This window comes from Balaenoptera musculus, chromosome 11 (genome assembly GCF_009873245.2).
Source record: "Balaenoptera musculus isolate JJ_BM4_2016_0621 chromosome 11, mBalMus1.pri.v3, whole genome shotgun sequence".
Classification (NCBI taxonomy): domain Eukaryota; kingdom Metazoa; phylum Chordata; class Mammalia; order Artiodactyla; family Balaenopteridae; genus Balaenoptera; species Balaenoptera musculus.
Genome location: NC_045795.1, coordinates 71,766,923 through 71,785,829, shown reverse-complemented (window position 1 = coordinate 71,785,829; position 18,907 = coordinate 71,766,923). Strand labels below are relative to the sequence as shown.

Sequence of the window (18,907 nt, the reverse complement as noted above, 5' to 3'; positions counted from 1 at the left end):
GCATATATCACATTTTGTTTATCCATTTCGATTCATCATTTGATGAAATTTTATACCTTTTCAATATGGTTACTAGAGGATCGGCTAGGGAACTACAAATATAATAATTTCATGGGTTTAAAAAAATCACTTCAATCTCTTTTTTTAGTTAATTTTGGAATTAGTTTGATTAGAGCAGTTCTCCATTATTTAGCAACAGATCATAGACATTTGTTTGGGATATGCTCCATTTGGGGAAGAATTTCATTTGTTGCTCCATTCAAGTAGCAATGTGACCTGAAGATCATCTCCACTGGTTTTTCTAGAGACTACGTCTCCAAAGCCTTTGTGAAATATTTTGCTCTTTTGAATATTTTTGAATTCAGATGGATACAAAAATCTTTTTGGAGAATGTCTCACTTTTCATGTGGGTCTCAACTTACACATTTTGGTCACTAACTGCTGAGAGAGAGCGGTGGATTTTCAAAGTCTGAGGCTCTTTGAAACTGCAGGCTCTGTTTTTCTGTAACTGTGCTGTCCAATACGGTAGACACATGCCACCTGTCACTGCTGAGAACTTGAAACACTGCTAGTGCCAGTTAAGGTGTGCTGCAAGGGTGAAATACTCAGTGGATTTTGAAGACTTAGTACAAAAAAATGTAAAATATCTCTAATTCTTTTTTCTGTTGATTACATGTTGAACTGATAATAATATCTGTATAAATTGGGCTAAGTAAACTATATTATTAAAATTAAATGGGACTTCCCTCGTGGTGTAGTGGTTAAGAATCCGCCTGCCAATGCAGGGGACGTGGGTTTGAGCCCTGGTCCGGGAAGATCCCACACACCGTGGAGCAACTAAGCCCATGCGCCACAACTACTGGGCCTGTGCTCTAGAGCTTGCGAGCCACAACTGCTGAGCCCACGTGCCACAACTACTGAATCCCGTGCACCCTAGAGCCCGTGCGCCGCAACTACTGAGCCCACACACTGCAACTACTGAAGCCCATGCACTCTAGGGCCTGCATGCTGCAACTACTGAGCCTGCATGCCGCAACTTCTGAAGCCCGTGTGCCTAGAGCCTGTGCTCCACAACAAAAGAAGCCACCACAATGAGAAGCCCGTGCACCGCAACGAAGAGTAGCCCCCGCTCGCCGCAACTAGAGAAAGCCCGCGTGCAGCAATGAGGACCCAACGCAGCCAAAAAATAAAAATAAAAAATAAATTTAAAAAAAATCTAAAAAAACAAACAAAAAAATAAAGTTAAACTTACCTGCCTTTTTTCTTACCATTTTAATGTGACTCATAGAAATTTTAAATTACATACGTTGCTCACGTGCTATTTCTATTGAACAGTGAACACTGTTCTAAAAATAACTGGCAGATGGGTGGAAAATGGAAGAGAAATCTGAACAGACTTGACCTCTGTGCCTTCAGCATCTTGAAAGTGCCCCATGAGAGAGGCTGCCGTGGGTCTGGATGGCTCCAGGAGCCGCCCGGGTCTCTGCCTTCACTCTGGACCCCCTCGGCTGTCTTCTCTTTTCTCTAGCCAGACAGATCTTTCTAAAGGCAAATCTTATCATGTCACTCCCCACTTTATAACTTCAGTAGAGCCCCATTACCCCCAACCCCAGCCTTTAAGCCTCTGCCCTGGCCACCTGTTCAGCCTCATCTCATGCCTCTTTACCTCCTTCCCCGCCTGTCAAGGCCTTGTTATAAACATTATTATAATTTCCATTTTATGCACAATATGTTTCCATAGTAATGATTTAAAAATACATAATGTAAAAGATAATGTCCATATTTACGCTCCCTCCCCCCCACCCCAGCTACGTAATCAGTCACCGTCAACAGTTGGGCGTGTGCTCTTCCAGGGACCTCACTCTGCGCACACACAGCTGATTCTGTACGTGCATGTGCGCGCGCACGCATTTGTGTGTGTGTGTGTGTGTGAACCTAAATGAGTTTACATGTTGTGTCTTATTTCACATGCTGAATTTTAAGGTCTCTGCTGGTGAGGCTGTTAGTATACCTCATTATTTTTAATGGATGTCTGGTATTTTATTGTATAGCTTTGCCATGATTTATTCCTGTTTATTACTGTTTTTAGTTATAAAATATTTCACCCATATAGCAAAATATCAGCTATTATAATATTCACCTCTGTACCCCCCCATATAGATTTAATAAACAGTAACATTGTGCCCTATTGGCTTCAGAATTTTTATGTGAATAAATGAAACATTCCAGGCAGAGTCTCTCCCCTCTCCGTCCCCAGGGAGAAGCTCTCTTCTGCAGTTGATACAGCCTCTTTATTTTACATTTTTACTACATGTGGCTATAAGCAGAGTGATATTTTGTGCGTTCCTATATAGTATCATATCATATGCATATCTCCTGCAACTTGGATTTTCATTCTTTTTTCTTCCTTTTTTTTGAAGATTTTTCATTAATATATAGTTCTATGTGGTCTTCCATTGTTAAGAATGACTATAGCTTCATTTAATCCATTTCCTTATTTACAGACATTTCAGTTGTCATACTTTAATTCCAATTGTTCAAATTTGTCGTCTCTCCTTTACTTCTTAACTCTGGACTCTTTTTATCTTCTGTGGAACAGTCTGTATAAGATTGGAATGATCTGTTGTTTTGAAGGTTTTGTAGAATTCATTAGCAAAACTGTCCGGCCTGGTGCTTTCTTTCTTTTTTTTTTTTTTTTAATTAGTTATTGAGCTTTTTAGGTTTTCTATTTCTCCTTGAGATATTTTTGATAAGCTATATATTTTGAAGGAATATATGCAGTTTGTTTAAGTTTTCAAATGTAATGGCATCAAGTCACTGATAGCATTCTTTTGTCATTGACTTGATGTTGTGTCTGTAGTTCCGTGCCTCCATCTGTAATAGTATTTATCAGTGTTCTCCCCACCCCCTTTTAACTTGATCAGCTTTACCAGTTTTGTCTATCTGGTTAATCTTTTCAAAGATAAGTTTTTTTTACCTCCTGCACTTTGAGCATGCTTTTCCTGTGGCCTGGCCTACAGTTCCTTTTTCTCACCACCTGGCTGAGTCTTTCTTCTGGCTCCTCAATCCTTGATTGAGCCACTTTGGCACTCCCCATGACCACTCTTTTTTTAAAAAAACACTTACCATGTTGTAATCTCTCTCCGTCTCTCTCAATTTTTGGTCTGGCTGATCTTCTGCAAGCTCCACGAAAGCAGGAACTAGATCTGGTTTGTTCACCACTGTCTCTGTAACGTGTGGCACTGTGCCTGGTGTACAGTAGGTGCTCAATAAATATTGGTGAAGAAATTAATGTGTGAGCCCATTATACATAAAGAGGTACAGACCCATTCTCCAAGGGATGAGGGCCCTCTTTCCAGGTGCGTTCTCAATGGGACTGTTGCAAAAAGGATGCAACTACTGCCAGCTGAGCATTCTGAGGTTCTGTGATTCTTTTTTCCCAGTATTTATCAGGAAGTAAAGAGCTGGACTTGCAGTCGTGGCATGAGTAGAATGAAGCTGACATGACTCATTGAGCCACAGAAACATGGTACCGAGTGGTGCCTTTGTACTTTCATTTAAGAGAGAGACAAGCCAAAGTGATGCGACTTCCATTCTGCAAACTATCTCTTTCCAGTGAGCTTCTCCAGGAAGAATTGGGTCTTTACCTGGCTAAACACCTGCCAGTCAATCCTTGATTATGTACCAGAAACAGAAACTAAAACGACATTTAAGCAAAGGAAACCACCATATCTTAAGTGGTCCAACCAGAATAAAAATAACTGGCATTAATTTCTCCTATAAAGTGTAGCTGTTTGGTTTTCCTAGTAATACTACAGTTGTCTTCATGAAGAAAGACAGAGAGGTAAAACAAAAGAAAAGAAATCCAAGGAAAGTTTTTTAGCAAGATGCTCTGGGTTGACAATTAAGATATTAAAATATTTACAACATATAAAACATGCTGACAAAGGTAGTATTCTTTGAAAAGGAAAAGGGGGGCAGGAAATGAGAAAGGGAAGGCGGGGCTCTTTTCAGGGTTACATCATGTTCATATTTAGGGCTATGTTGTTGTCACCTAACAAAATATTCATAGCACCTTAAAGCCTTTGTTTTATTTTACTTATATGTTTTCCAGTCTGTAAGAATTAGATGTATATTTCATTGTCTCTCCAACATGAGCCTTGCCAATGATAATTATAAGTAATATCCCCTTTACTGGTTTAAAGAAGGCATTTTCTCAATAATAATGACAGCTAATTTGAGCAGCTATTAAGGGCCAGACTCTCTGCCAAACATTTGTATAGTACATTATTATTTTTTTAATCAACCATCTTTTATTCCTTTTTACTTTTTTTTATGGTACATTAATGTTTCAATTTTGTAAAAAGAGATTATTCTCCCCACTTTCCAGATGAGAAAATGGAGGCTCAAGGGGAGTAAAAAGTAGGTAGCCTGGTTGAAGTCCTCCAGCAAGAAAGGGAGGGAGGCACTCTGGGTGCCCCAAGTCGGTTCCACCCCGAACACCAGACTCTTAGCCCCCACGGTGCAGGCAGCAGACACGACCTGAAACCCACACTCCTGGGAGATGCTGTGGAAATGGTCATCAACCCTCTTCTCAAGGCGCTGGGAAAGAGTCACACTTGTTTTCACGTGGTGGGAAAATACATCCTGTTGTTAACCCACTGAGCTTGTTCTCTCTGATTCCAGCCACACACACACCTGAATCGGAGATCATTCCCTAAACGCACCTTGAATCCTGACTTTTCACTCTTACTGTGGGCATTTCTCCATTTCTACTATGAGCTCTCCCGAGGGTGGAGAGTTTATAACTTTTCTTTCCAACCTTTCCTAAGGTTGTAACCTCCTTCCAGTCAAGGATCTGTGCCTCCTGTCTCGGCAGTTTCTCTCCTGCTGCTTGCCCAGCCCTGGCTCCCAGCAGCTCCCCCGTGGAGGTGGAGCTGGATGATGACCAGTGAGCGTTGCCCTTCTGACATCTGTGGATGGGCTGTGCTTCCCAACCACGTGTGTACACACCGTGCACAGACCTGGCTCACTTAGGGGCCTGAGGACTGGACACACTATAGATAACTCCTCCCAGCCCTGTCAGGAAGTCCAACTGCATATCTTTGTGTCTGAGAAACCTGTAGAACCAAGTGCCATTTTCTCCCTTGGACTTTTGCTGACAGTGCAAAGAAGTTGCTTCTAAAACAGAAGAAATATACCCAGGACTGATTGCCCCTCCTGTGATGAGGACCCGGCCTTCACAGGCTTCTGAGATGCTGTCCTTTATGCTGCCAGTTTCCCTCACAGGCTACCTGAAGGAGTCTTCTCAGGAGGGTGCATTTTACTCCCTGGAGCTGTCCTTCAAAACCACGTGGGTGGTAGTGTTTGGCTGGGGAGGACTTACGATGCCAGATTAGATAGTTAAAAGGAACTCCAGCCAACGTGAATGATCTGGAAGCCTGGCAGGTGGTGGAATGCAGGGGTGGGGGAAGCACCAGTTAGAGACAGCCGTCTTCTAGATAGGTTTCCTGGCAGTTTCCCCAGCCAAGGGGGGTGCGACCGAGTTGCCCAAGAGTGCCCTGGATTGACAGACTTGCTCTGATGCTTTTTCTTTGCCTATGAGGCCTCTTAGTGTGAGGCCCTGCTAAACTGGTGCCCCCCCCCCCACAAGGAACCCCCAGGCTGCATTCTTCCAAATGCATGGAAGCCCTGTTTGGTGGGGCTTCTCTCTATTTGAGAGGGGCTACATCCCCTGAATCTGGAGTCAGACATATCTGGGTATGAATCCCACCTTAGACACCTACCAGCTGTGTGACTTCTGGCATCTGGTTTAACCTCTCTGAGCCTCGGTTTAACCCATCTGTAAAATAGGGTAATGATAATATCCCCATTATACCATAATATTATATGAAAACATATTATGATATAACGTTATTTATTTAAATGTATGTAATGCCATACATATAAATATATAAAATATGATAATGTATAACACCATTATAATGCTACCTATATATCATGTATTAACGTTAGAGTATAGCTAACATAATAACCCATCTAATTGTTATTCTCAGACTTAGATTATGTAGGCAGAGTACTTAGAACAGTCCCTGGCACATCATGTAACTCAGTCACTGTTAATTATTGTGATTTTCATTTTCTGTGGCCTGCAACATACAAAACAGGGGCACATTGACTAGGAATGTTCTGGTACATGTTGTTGCTTCGGAAGCAATGAAGCTCATCAAATAATTAGGAGAGCAAAGCCCAATTATAACCTTGGAGGGGAGGGAGCGGTATCCAGGGAGAAGTATTGTTGAATTCTAAGTTTTGTTTTTTTTTTTTAAGGGAGAAATATCTTTTCAGAAGAGCTTAGACCAACATGTTACTTAATAAGAGAAGAGTATTAAATCTAAATAACCACCCACGTTTTCTCTGTTTGTCCTGAGAAGTTATTAGCCTGGGTTTTTATTGTACATGTGGGTGAGGAGGAGGAGTAGGCAGAAGAAGGGGGTTGGGTATAAAGACACATCAGCAGGAGGGAGTTCCCCTCTGTTTTGGTGAGTTGTCCCAGCTCTGCTATGTCAATCCTGTGTCCCTGACTGAAGGCTGTCCTTGGAGCCAGGATTTGGAGGGGGGGTGGGGGGGGAGGGTGGACAGGTTGGGGGTGGTGGGCACCATGCTGACATCTGTTGAGAACTTAGCAGTGACAGCACTGGAGTTAGAACCCTCATCTCATCTTGACTCTGTGTACAGGGTATTATTTCTCGTTTTGCACAAAGGAATATGAAAGCTCCAGAGCTTAAGCCTCGGGCTCAGGGTCACACAGCTAGTAAAACACCATGGGGTGTGAGATCAGACACCTGAGACCAGAATCCTGATTTCACCTGTGTGGTGATAGTTGAGTCACTTAATATCCTAAGGTGTCTGTTTTCTTATCTGTTAAATGGGTACAACAGTGAACCTCAGCTCCCAGTGGAGAGTCAGTGAGATTAACTACATAAAGTATTAGCATATGCTGTTTTAAATACTCAATACTTGTCAGCTGCTGCTATTATTATAATTATGTTGTATTTTGTTTATTTATCTCTTATGCCTGGTAGAGTCAGTCCAGATTTTTATCAGGCCTGACATACTGCAAAGCCTGTGCAGTGGTCACTACAAGCATCCTGCCTTGCATTCCTGCTGCTTGTGGCAGGGAGGTCAAAGAAAAGGGGTGAGTATCATGTTAAACAGCCAGCACCACCACCCTTTGGCACATCAGTGACTAAAATCTCAGGGCAAGTGCAAGGTGGACCTTTTTCAGGGATGTTTTTCAGTGAAGTGGTACTTCAAGCAAACATGACATTTGAATATCCATATTGACAGACATAGCATTTTGGGGAGGAGTAATTTACCACTCCATAAAAACACTGTAAGAGGTATCCTTGTGGGTATGTTGGCAGCGACAAAATTGGATCCACTTTACAAGACAGAAGTAAGGTGTTCCTGGTGTGTCAGGAGCCGCCCAGCCCCCTTGCTGCATCTTTCCTTTTCTGTGCCGTTTACCTGCCGCTTGTGCAGATCCGACTTGAAGCTGCTTCCATCACATCTAAGGCGGTTGATTCGTGGGGAGAGATTAACAGGCGAGAAAGCCAGTTCTAACTTTTTAGGCAGCGGCTGCACGTCCTGTCAGTCATCCCTTTAAAAGTTTGGAGCTCCGGTGTGGCCTGAGTGGAGGTGCAGGAACTCCCCAGCAAATGAGCAGCAAGGGAGGGTTCCAGGCTCTGCCGAAGCTACAGACATCACCTGATGGCATCCCTTTGGGAACTGCTTGTGTGTGAGAAATAAAGATCAAGATTGGAGTTTGGTCTGGCTTTTGGATCTCATCCAGGTTGAATTTTAGATTTTCTTTTATTTTTTTCTTTTATCTTTTAATTTTTGACTTCTTTAAGGGACTCTGGAGCTTTCCTCCTGGGGGCCTGGGAAGGAGTTTGCAGTGAGTTTGGCTGCTAAAGATTGCAGAGCTGTAGAAAACAATAGCTGCCTCACCTGCCTGGACCATTTCTCCAAGCATCTCTCTTTTTGACAAAGCTACATCTGAAATTGGTGATTTCCTCTGAAGAGCTAACCAATGAATAATGAATGCATCGTCTTTTTTTTTTTTTTTTTTTTTTTTTTTTTGTCCTCTTCCAGGCCTAAACGGCAGCGGCAAAACAACTTTCCCATGTTTCCGACTCCTAAAGCCTGGAATTTCAGAGGGGTAAGTGTTTTCCCTGGACAGTCCCAGCCATTATATGTCCTGTTCCGGATGCTCCAGAGAGGACACTGCCGAGGTTGGCTTTACTAATCAAAGTCTCCACCAAGCTTCTGTGCTTTACCACTTGGGGAAGTCATGTTTGCATCAGCGCTTGTGGTTTAATTAAAAAAATCTAAGTGGCTCGCTAAGCACCCATTGATGTAGCTTGCCCTGTAGGTCTTGGGTTACTGGAAGCATCTTATGAAGAAGCCAAGAGATGTCAAGGTTGATGAAGTGGGCATTGTGGCTGTTTTGGGGGAACAAAAAGGGAACCGGTGCACAGTGAAGGAAAAAGAAATCAGAAATGTACAGTCTATTCATACGTAGATTTATGACTTTGCAGGAACTTTACTTTACAAAAGGAGAGGTCTATAAGCTTTAAACAGACTCTAAAGGGAATCATAGAATTCTCCCAATCACAAAGCCGTAGAGCCTTAGAGGTGTAGGAAGGGTCAGATTTAACCTCCCCTTGATGCAGAGTTCTCTTCCTTTATGTGATTATGATAATAATAATAGTCAAAGTGTATGGAGGCCCTTCTGTGTGTTAAAATGAATTCTAGCTCTGACTTCAGGAACAAGACCCTTGCCTGTGTAGAGAATGCTCTGAGCTCTGTTTCACCAGCAGGCCTTTGCATGTGTTGTTCCTTCTGCCCAGAACACTGTCCCCTGCTGCCCCGCACTACACTCTTACACACACTGCACTGGCCCACCCACTTTATCCATTGGGTCTAAGCCTTGACATCACCTTCTGTGGGAATGCATCATGTCTGCCTCCTGAATCTGACCTAGAGGCACCTCCTATGGACCCCTGTACTTTTTTCTCATTGTTAAGATTGTTACTTAACACTTACTGAAATTTAAGATTGGAAGCCCCAAGCATCAGAGACCTTATCACTCTCTCTTGTTCACTGCAATATCCCTGGGCCTAGCACAGTGCCTGGCACATACATGCTTAATTAATTTGAATGAATAAATGGAATGAGTGAATGAATAAAAAAATCTCTTAGGGGCTTCCCTGGTGGTGCAGTGGTTAAGAATCCACCTGCCAATGCAAGGGACACGGGTTCGAGCCCTGGTCCAGGAAGATCCCACATGCCACAGAGCAACTAAGCCTGTGCGCCACAACTACTGAGCCTGCGCTCTAGAGCCCTCAAGCCACAACTACTGAGCCTGTGTCCCACAACTACTGAAGCCTGCGTGCCTAGATCCCGTGCTCTGCAACAAGAGAAGCCACCGCAATGACAAGCCTGCGCACTGCAACGAAGAGTAGCCCCTGCTCGCCGCAACCAGAAAAAGCCCGCACACAGCAACGAAGACCCAACGCAGCCAAAAATTTAAAAAATTTTTAAAAATTAAAAAAAAAATCTCTTACATCTATCAGATACAAAATTCAATTCAGATTATGTTTCAAGTTCAAGTCTTTAGTGTTTTCAGCACTGTTTTTACTAGTTCGATTCATCTTTAATATCCTACATACATCTCAGTCATTTTCCTCAGATGTCTTTTTAAAAATATAGATCCTGGCTCTCTTTTAGCTAAGTTTCAGTATGCTTTTCACTGAGTACGAAGAGAAATGTGTTGACACGTATCCATAAATGGGTAAGATCCCCATTTCTCAAAGTATGTTCAGTTGCATGATCATAACCATTAAGTGAAAGAAACTTGTGTGGTCAAATAAACTTGGGACACCCTGAGAGCACCAAATTAAATATGTTCACCACTGCAGGACTTCTCAGAGCCTTTGATGGGTTGATGTGCGTAGAGACTACGTGAAGGAGACCTGATAGGATTTTGTTTGGAGCATTTCCCAAAGTCATTGGCCATAAACCCTTTGTTGACAAAACAGTTTATACACACTTTGGAACAGTTGATGTTTGTAGCTGATTTTGAACTACAGAAAAATTGAACCTTCTGTGAGCAATTGCCTGTTTTGAGGGTGTTTATTTTCTCTCCCTGTCTACCCTCTTTTCAATGTTCCCCACCCTTCCTTCTGATTCAACAGTAGTCACTAGTCTAGGGTTGGGGTACATCTAGAGTTTGCCCTGAGTTTGCCTGGGACTGTCCTGGTTTTAGCACTGAAAGTCCCATGTCTTGGGAAACTTCAGTCCCGGGCAAGCTGGGACAATTGATTACCCTACCTATGGCTGTGAGACCTCTTAAACTGTTTGTCCTTGAAAAATATTTTATGAACTTTTAAGCACAAGTCTGGTTTGTAGAACTTGCTGCTGAAAAGGAACCTGTTAGATGCACACTTGGTTTAAGGGACCCTCTGTCAGTTGTAGCCTTGCAGGGGTAACATTTAACATTAGTAATTTGCTGCAGGGGAACAAACAAACAAAGTGCCCCTGGCTAATTGCAACCAAAGAGATGACAGAATCTAATGCTTTGTTGACTTCAGTTTCCTATCAGCCCTCAAATTCTTAGCCAGCTCATAAGATTTTCCCAAATGGTTAAAAGTGTCAAAGTGACTAGAGTCTGTTAGGTAGTTAGGCCAGTTGTTGTGTTGATCTTGGTCTCTTGTCTTTGTTTTGATTCTTCCGGCCCCTGTAGCTTCTTGGTAAAGTTAGACAAACTGACCTCAAGATACACCAGAGGGAGATGGTTCAGGGCCTGGTCAATTGCCAGATTCCTCTGTGGCCAAATCATCTCTGTGTCACTTGGAGCATAATCCTCCATGACATCGTGGGGGAGGAAGGAAACCCAACTAAGTGGAAACACCCTCACTCCCAGCCAGGACACGCTCTGTAACCATCACTATGGTAATTGGAACTGAAGACAAGAAGCATCCAGAATGCCAGGAGGAGGACATTGGAGGTATTCTCTAGCTGATACATTTTCTGTAATGAAATGTGACCCTCGGGCCTGCTAGACTGAACTGTGCAGGCTGTTCTAGGGCAAGGCACGCATTCTGTGAACTCTTCCTTTTCTTCTTTATTTGGAAAGGAAGGTTTTAGAATCTCTGTGCTAGCAAATTTCCCGTGTTTATATACATGGCAGAGGAAACCATCAGAAGCATTTGCAATTCCATTCCTCTTTAGCTTGTAAAGAAGAAGCATCCTGTGTTAGTTCACCCAGGCTCTGGACATTTGTGGGGTTTGGGGGTGGGAGTGGGGAGAAGAGGTGATAAGAAATGGGTTGGAAAAGGCAAGAGGAGAAGGAACCACATGGCTCTAGATGAGAAGTGAAGAGGGAGACACATGAGAGCCAAGCAAGGAGCCGGGGACAGGGCACAAGGGGAGCGAAGGGAGTGATCAGTGTCTTAAGGAGTAGACATTCTGGGAAAAGACAGATGTTTCAAAAAAATTTTAAGGAAAGTCTTGCTGAATGAATGTATTGTAACCCCCTCCTCATCCTCCCTGGAAACATTCACTGCAGATCTGCATGACTTCTCAAGGCATTAGGAGTTGCATTTGTGGTTTTCCTTTTTTTTGGCTGGAGTTTTTGTCTGCAGAGAGTCTCGGGAAGGGCTGGAGACACTTGGATGACACATCCTTTCTACCTACCAAGCAGTTCAGTCCTCTCATGAGTTGACGTTGTTAGTTGTCGGTTGTGTCCTTTGGTTCTCATGCTCGTCTAAGGAGACAGAGGCCCTGGGTGTTACCAACCCTATGGGACTTCCCCACCCTCCCGGGCAAGGGGTGGTGCTGTGCCATCTCTCATCAGACCATGGGTGCTACAGAGATGTTCATGGAGAGAAGCCAAGAGGATGGTTTTGGTTGGGACAGTTTTGGTGGGAACATCATGAGTGAAACCAGAACAGAATGGGGAGAATAAGAAAGCAGGACCCTCAGAGAGGTGGGACCCTGGGAGGTGTCTTGCTCTGAGACATCTCTTCTGGATCTGGTTGGGGGAGTGCTGAGCTCAGAATTTCCACCGTTCCTTGTGAAAATATTTGCTACAGCTCCTCCAGTAAGCTGAGAAAGAAGGTCACAGAGACAGACTCAGGGAGGAAACTCACCCTAGAAATGTGAAAATCTCTGGACCACAACACCTGCCATTGCCTGTAGTTAACTTTAAAATGCGTAACAAGACCTACCATGTGTGAGGCATTGTTTTAGGTGCCAGATCTGAGATTTGAATTTTAAATATCAACCAAATTTCAGGGCCATGCTGGTCTTGTCTCTTTCTCCAGTGCCTGGTCTTTACTCTTGCCTAAGCCATTTGGTAAGAAATTTCTAAACTCTGGGGCTTTGGAAGGGACTTTGAACATTGTAGCCCCAACTTTTTAATTTTCAGGTGAGAAAAATAAGGTTTAGTGTATTAGTCAGGACTCTTCTGACTACGAGTGATAGAAACTCAATCAAAACAAGCTCAAGTAGAAAGGGGAACTGATTGGTTCATTTGACTGAGGGAAACTGATGGGTAGGCTTCAGGTACCACTGTATCCAGGTATACTGTTTCAGCTTTGTCACTCTTGGGGTTTTGGTCTTGTCTTTTCCTACTGCACATGGACTTTTTTGGAGGGAGGGGATAACCACAAACAGCCATACTTTTCCAGAGGAAAGAGAGAAGTTTATGCTTCCAGAATCCAGATGTGAAATCCCAGCGTAGGACTCTTATTGAGTCTTTTCCATTATGGTTTTATATGACCTTGGCCAATCACATAGCTAAACCTTGGCCAATCACTGTGGTCAAGAGTATTGGACAGGGCTTCCCTGGTGGTGCAGTGGTTGAGAGTCCGCCTGCCAATGCAGGGGACACGGGGTCGAGCCCTGGTCTGGGAGGGTCCCACATGCCGTGGAGCAGCTGGGCCCGTGGGCCACGGCTGCTGAGCCTGCGCGTCTGGAGCCTGTGCTTGGCAGCAGGAGAGGCCGCGATGGTGAGAGGCCCGCGCACTGCGATGAAGAGTGGCCCCCGCTCGCCGCAACTAGAGAAAGCCCTCGTGCAGAAACGGAGATCCAACACAGCCAAAAATAAATAAATAAATAAATTAAAAAAAAAGAAATAGAGAATTTTAAAAACAAATAAACAAACAAAAAAAGAGTATTGGACAGGCCTTGTTCACATGCTCCTCTAAGGGAGCTGGGTGGACAGTATTTCGTGATTGGCAGTTCCACTAGAGCCACTGGAATTGGGGAAGGGTCATTTGCTCCAAGGAACAGTTTGTTGTTGTTTTTCTTTCTTTCTTTCTTTCTTTTTAATAAAATGTTAATAAGCATTTATTCAATCATAAAGACACAAAATTGAATAAGACACAGTCTTGATCTTGTGAACCTTAACATCTAGTAGATGTGTATGTAAACAGATTATTTTGTCATTGCAAAGTGTCAGAGTAGGAGGCATATGACAGAGCTGCTTAACAGAGGTTAAAAACAAAAGGTCCCTAAACATGATAGTAGACACCTGTATTTTCAAATGACCCCGCCTGGTTATATGGCATGGGTAACACGAGTGCCATCCGTGCCTGCAGCCTCTGGCACCCTTGTCAGGTGAGTAGGGAATCCCTCTTAGTGGGGTGTCCAGATATTTGGGGGGTCAGTGGGTGCTTGAAATTTAGTGCAGGGTTTGGGAAGCACATCACATTTTTTAGGGCAAAGGTCCTCATTTTTTAGCCACTTTCAGAGTTCTATGGTCCATGTACCTATGGATACAGTTCTGATGGTAGAAAGTAGTTACGTATATGAGACATCTGTAAAAACATGGATTTGAAAGCCTTTCAAAGCCTGTTGAGGCTTATTCATCCTGCTGGGGCCAAAAATGGCTCTTATTGGCCTTTGAAAGGGACACTTCTCACATGGGCTGACCCGCTATCAGCCTACCACATCCAGCCTGCCCCAACTCCTTCCTGCGTGGACATTGGGCCTTCTCTCCCACACCCCAAGCATCTATAGTTCCCTGCCCAGCCTTCTCTCTATGCACTTTTTGGGTACATATTCCTATCATTCCTGGCACAGTTAATGCTCTTTTAAATACTAACCTCCTGCTCCAAGGAAGAGTTTGGTACTGTCACCAAAGGAAGTCCAGTTCCTAGACAGACAGGAAATAATGCTGACCGCTGTGAGGGTCAAGCCAAGAGATCAGGAGCAGAACCACGTCTTCAGACAATAGGTCCTGTGCCTGCTTCAGGCTGTCCGACCCATCCCAGGCCCCGTGTTTGGAAGGAAGTTGCATTCCGAAGTGCAGCCGAATGTTTCTTGATGATCAGGCTGAAATGCTTTGAAATTCACAACTCATTAGAGTGACGGAGTCTCTAATACTCAACACACACCTGGCCCAGTCATTGTTTACTGTGGCCTCACCTCTCGTTTGCAAAAGAAGGTGGCATGGCTTTCTCTTCTCTCACAGCCTCCGTTTGTACATTTACCTCTGTTATTTAACATCAGCTCCAAGCAAGGCTGTGGCAGTCCTGCATGGTAGATAGTATCTGTTCCATTTCGAAGATGAGGAAACTGAGACCACATCTGCTCACTTGCCTAAAATCACAGCCATAGCAAGTGGCAGAGCCAGCATTTAAACCTGGGACAGTCTGTCCCCAGGCCGTTGAAGCCTACTGCCTCTTTAAAACAAGGCTGATGACACATACTTTGTCTTCAAAGGAGGTAAGACATGACCAACTTTTTAAAAGTGCTAGAAACAAGGGACAATTCTATGGTAAACTTTTCATCACCCAAAATCCCTTTTAATTCCCTTATACTCCCTTGGACTGTATTTTTTATTTTCATTTTTTATTGAAGTATAGTTGATTTACAATACTGTGTTAGTTTCAGGTATACAGCAAAATGATTCAGTTATATATATATATTTTTCAGATTATTTTCCATTATAGGTTATTGCAAGGCACTGAATATAATTCCCTGTGCTATACATTAAATTCTTGTTGCTTATCTCATTTTATGTAGAGTAGTGAGTATCTGTTAATCCCATATTCCTAATTTATCCCTCCCCACCTCTTTCCCCTTTGGTACCCATATTTTGTTTTCTATGTCTGAGTCTATTTCTGTTTTGAATATAGATTCATTTGTATTATTTTTTAGATTCCACATATAAGTGATACATATAATATATATCTTTCTCTGTCTGATTTACTTCACTAAGTACAGTATTCTCTAGGTCCATCCATATTGCTGCAAATCCAATACTTCATTCTTTTTAATGGCTGAGTAATATTCCTGTGTGTGTGTGTGTGTGTGTGTGTGTGTGTGTGTGTGAATATATATATATTTTTTCTTTTCAAATTAGAGTTTTCGTCTTCTCTGGATGTGTACCCAGGGGTGGAGTTGCTGGATCATATGGTAGCTCTATTTTTTGTTTTTTAAGGAACTTCTATACTGTTTTTCATAGTGGCTACACCAATTTACATTCCCATCAACAGTGTAGGAAGAAGGTTCCCTTTTCTCCATACCCCCTCCAGCATTTATTATTTGTGGACTTTTTGATGATAGCCATTCTGACCGGTGTGAGGTGATACCTCATTGTGGTTTTGATTTGTATTTCTCTAATGTTTAGCATCTTTTCACGTGCCTGTTGGCCATCTGTATGTCTTCTTTGGAGAAATGTCTATTCATGTCTTCCGGCTTTTTTTTTTTTTTTGGCCGCTCGGCATGTGGGATCTTAGTTCCCTGACCAGGGATCAGACCCACGCCCCCTGCATTGGAAGTGCGGAGTCTTAACCACTGGACCGCCAGGGAAGTCCCTTCTGCCCTTTTTTTGATCGGGTTGTTTGTTTTTTTGATATTGAGTTTTATGAGCTGCTTGTATATTTTTGAAATTAAGCTCTTGTTAGTCGCATCATTTGCAAATATTTTCTCCCATTCCATAGGTAGTCTTTTTGTTTTGTTGATGGTTTCCTTTGCTGTGCAAAAGTTTATAAGTTTGCTATGTCCCATTTGTTTATTTTTGCTTTCATTTCTATTGCCTTGGGAAACTGATCTAAGAAAATATTGCTACGATTTATATTAGAGAATGTTTTGCCTATGTTCTCTTCTAGGAGTTTTATGGTATCATGTCTTATATTTAGGTCTTCAACCCATTTTGTGTTTATAATAGATGCCTTTTTGATGTGAGGTATCCCTTCAAAAGGAAAAACTGTCTCTCATTTCTGCTTAGTCTTCTTGTCTCATTTCCCTTCAGGCAGTGGAGAAGCCAGCCTGTGAGAGATACTGACACCTGTGAGGAAAAGCCCATGTCATTCTCAGTCTGCTGACACCAGAAATATGCCAGGCACATTGAAGCTCATTTTTAGATTCAAAAGCAGTTTCTTTTTTTGGTCATATGTGAGGTCTGTGGGGACATACAGTGCCTTGCATACCAGCTGTGCAAATTTTGCGCTTTTGAGGCAGAATTTATAGATGCCTTTGTTTATTTTATGCAGTTGTCAACTCAGTTATTCTCTTTTTGTTCTAGATTTATACAAGGTAAAAGATGCTTTTGACTGTGATCTTTTAGGTTAATTAGGAGATCTTGTTGCAAGTGATAGAAATTCAACTCAAATTAGCTTAAACAAGGAGAGTTTTTAAAATTATAGAGATCTCAAGAATATCTCATGGAATGCAGCAGGATCTCAGAAGCCCCTGGAACCAGGCACCAGAAGCCCATGAGGGCTGCCAATTCTTCTGTTGTTTGCTGCATTTTCTCTGCAGACTGACTTCCTCCATTTCTCCATACTGCGGAAATGCAGCCATCTGCAGAGTGACAGCCTTTTCTCTCTCAGATCCAAAAGTACTGGGGGGTGGGGTTTGATTGGTTCAGCCGGGGTAGGGTGGATACTCCTAGACCAATCAGCAGTGACCACAGTGTGGCTTTCTGCTGTACCAATACGTTGGCTCCTATGGTAACCATAGTAACATGGGAGGGAAGGGGCAGTTTCCAGAAGAAGGGGAGAGACACTAGGCAGATACAAACAATTCTTGTCTACAAAAGTCTTTCCCATCTCTCATCCCAGAGTAAAGGGTAATCATCCTGATTCCCAGGGTCTGACTTTAAGATAAACAAAACTTCTAACTCCTCTTCTTCTTTGTTTGGTTAGAAGTAGTCCTTTTGGTTATTGATTTTTTTTTTCAGTCCTCACAATCTGATCTGGGAGCAAGAATAAACTGCTCATAAGACATAAAACATAATAGTCCTCTGTATTAATTGAAATAATAGCAGATCCTGGAAAATTGCATTCTGAAATGGCTGAGGTCATTTCTGTGCCATTGGGAAATATTGGAGCTTAGTTAAGGGTTTTATTTTTATTTTATTTTTTTAAAAATGTATTAAAGTATAGTTGATTTACAATGTTGTGTTAATTTCTGCTGTACAGCAAAGTGATTCAGTTATACATATATATGTATTTTTCATATTCTTTTCCATTATGGTTTACCACAGGATATTGATTATAGTTCCATGTGCTATACAGTAGGACCTTGTTGTTTATCCATTCTATATATATAATAGTTTGCATCTGCTAATCCCAAAGTCCCAATCCTTCCCCCGCACCCGCCCCTTGGCAGCCACAAATCTGTTATCTATGTGAATCTCTTTCTGTTTCATAGATATGTTCATTTGTGTTGTATTTTAGATTTCACATATAAGTGATATCACATGGTATTTGTTCTCTTTCTGACTTACTTTGCTAAATATGATAATCTCTAGGTCCATCCATGTTGCTGCAAATGACATTGTTTTGTTCTTTTTTATGGCTGAGTAATATTCCATTGTATATATCATATCTTCTTTATCCATTCATCTGTCGAAGGACATTTAGGTTGCTTCCATGTCTTGGCTATTGTAAATAGTGCTGCTATGAACATAAGGGTGCATGTATCTTTTCAAATTATAGTTTTGTCTGGGTATACGCCCAGGAATGGGATTGCTGGATCATATGGCAACTCTATTTTTAGTTTTTTGAGGAACCTCCATACTGTTTTTCATAGCAGCTGCACTAATTTACATTCCCGCCAACAGTGTAGGAGGGTTCCCTTTTCTCCATCCCCTCTCCAGCATTTATTATTTGTAGACTTTTTAGTGATGGACATTCTGACTGGTGTGAGGTGGTACCTCATTGTAGTTTTGATTTGCATTTCTCTAATAATTAGTGATGTTGAGCATCTTTTCACCTGCCTATTGGCCATCTGTATGTCTTCTTTGGAGAAATATCTATTTAGGTCTTAAATAGGAGGTGGCCCAAGACTCAGTCTCAGTATGGCTTTGTGTTTTGTTGCATTTATGACTTTTCATGGAGGTATTTATTTTTCATTCTAATCAAATTTAGCCTTTATTACACAAACAATATTGTGGCAGTGATCTCATCACCTCCAAAAGGCCCTCATGCTATTTGAAGGCGTGGGAGGGGAAGGTGATATTGAGAACTGAGGGGATGCAGCAATTTGGAAATTTTTTTCTGAATCTGAACCTTTCCCTTCAGTTTTCCTTTTCCCCTCTGTGTTAGATTTTATATTCTGTTTCCTGCCCACGTCAGAAGCTGGGGATGGGAATTGAAGCCTCTTACATGGGAGTTGGTAATGGTCCTGTCACCGACTTTTCTTCTTTCCTATCAACTTCTTCCTCTTCACAATAATGTGTCCCGTTTAATGGACTGGACGAGGTTGAGCTCATTGTGAGGCTAAATAGTGCCTCACCCTTTTCTTTAAATACTCAGATCACACTGTCCAATTAAACCAGTTGAAACATAGTGAGAAGCAAGGGGGAGAAATGGGGTAAGTTAAC

General features: G+C 42.4%; 1 protein-coding gene across 2 annotated transcripts in view; it reads left to right on the top strand.

Annotated features, from left to right (window-relative positions):
* ARHGEF3 (Rho guanine nucleotide exchange factor 3) overlaps positions 1–18,907 on the top strand; it is a 308,895-nt gene that overhangs the window by 96,773 nt on the left and 193,215 nt on the right. For both annotated transcript variants that reach the window (XM_036870025.1, XM_036870026.1), the window contains exon 3: positions 8,158–8,224. In XM_036870025.1, coding sequence (XP_036725920.1) covers positions 8,158–8,224 — 67 coding nt within the window. The remainder of the gene's footprint in view (positions 1–8,157; positions 8,225–18,907) is intronic.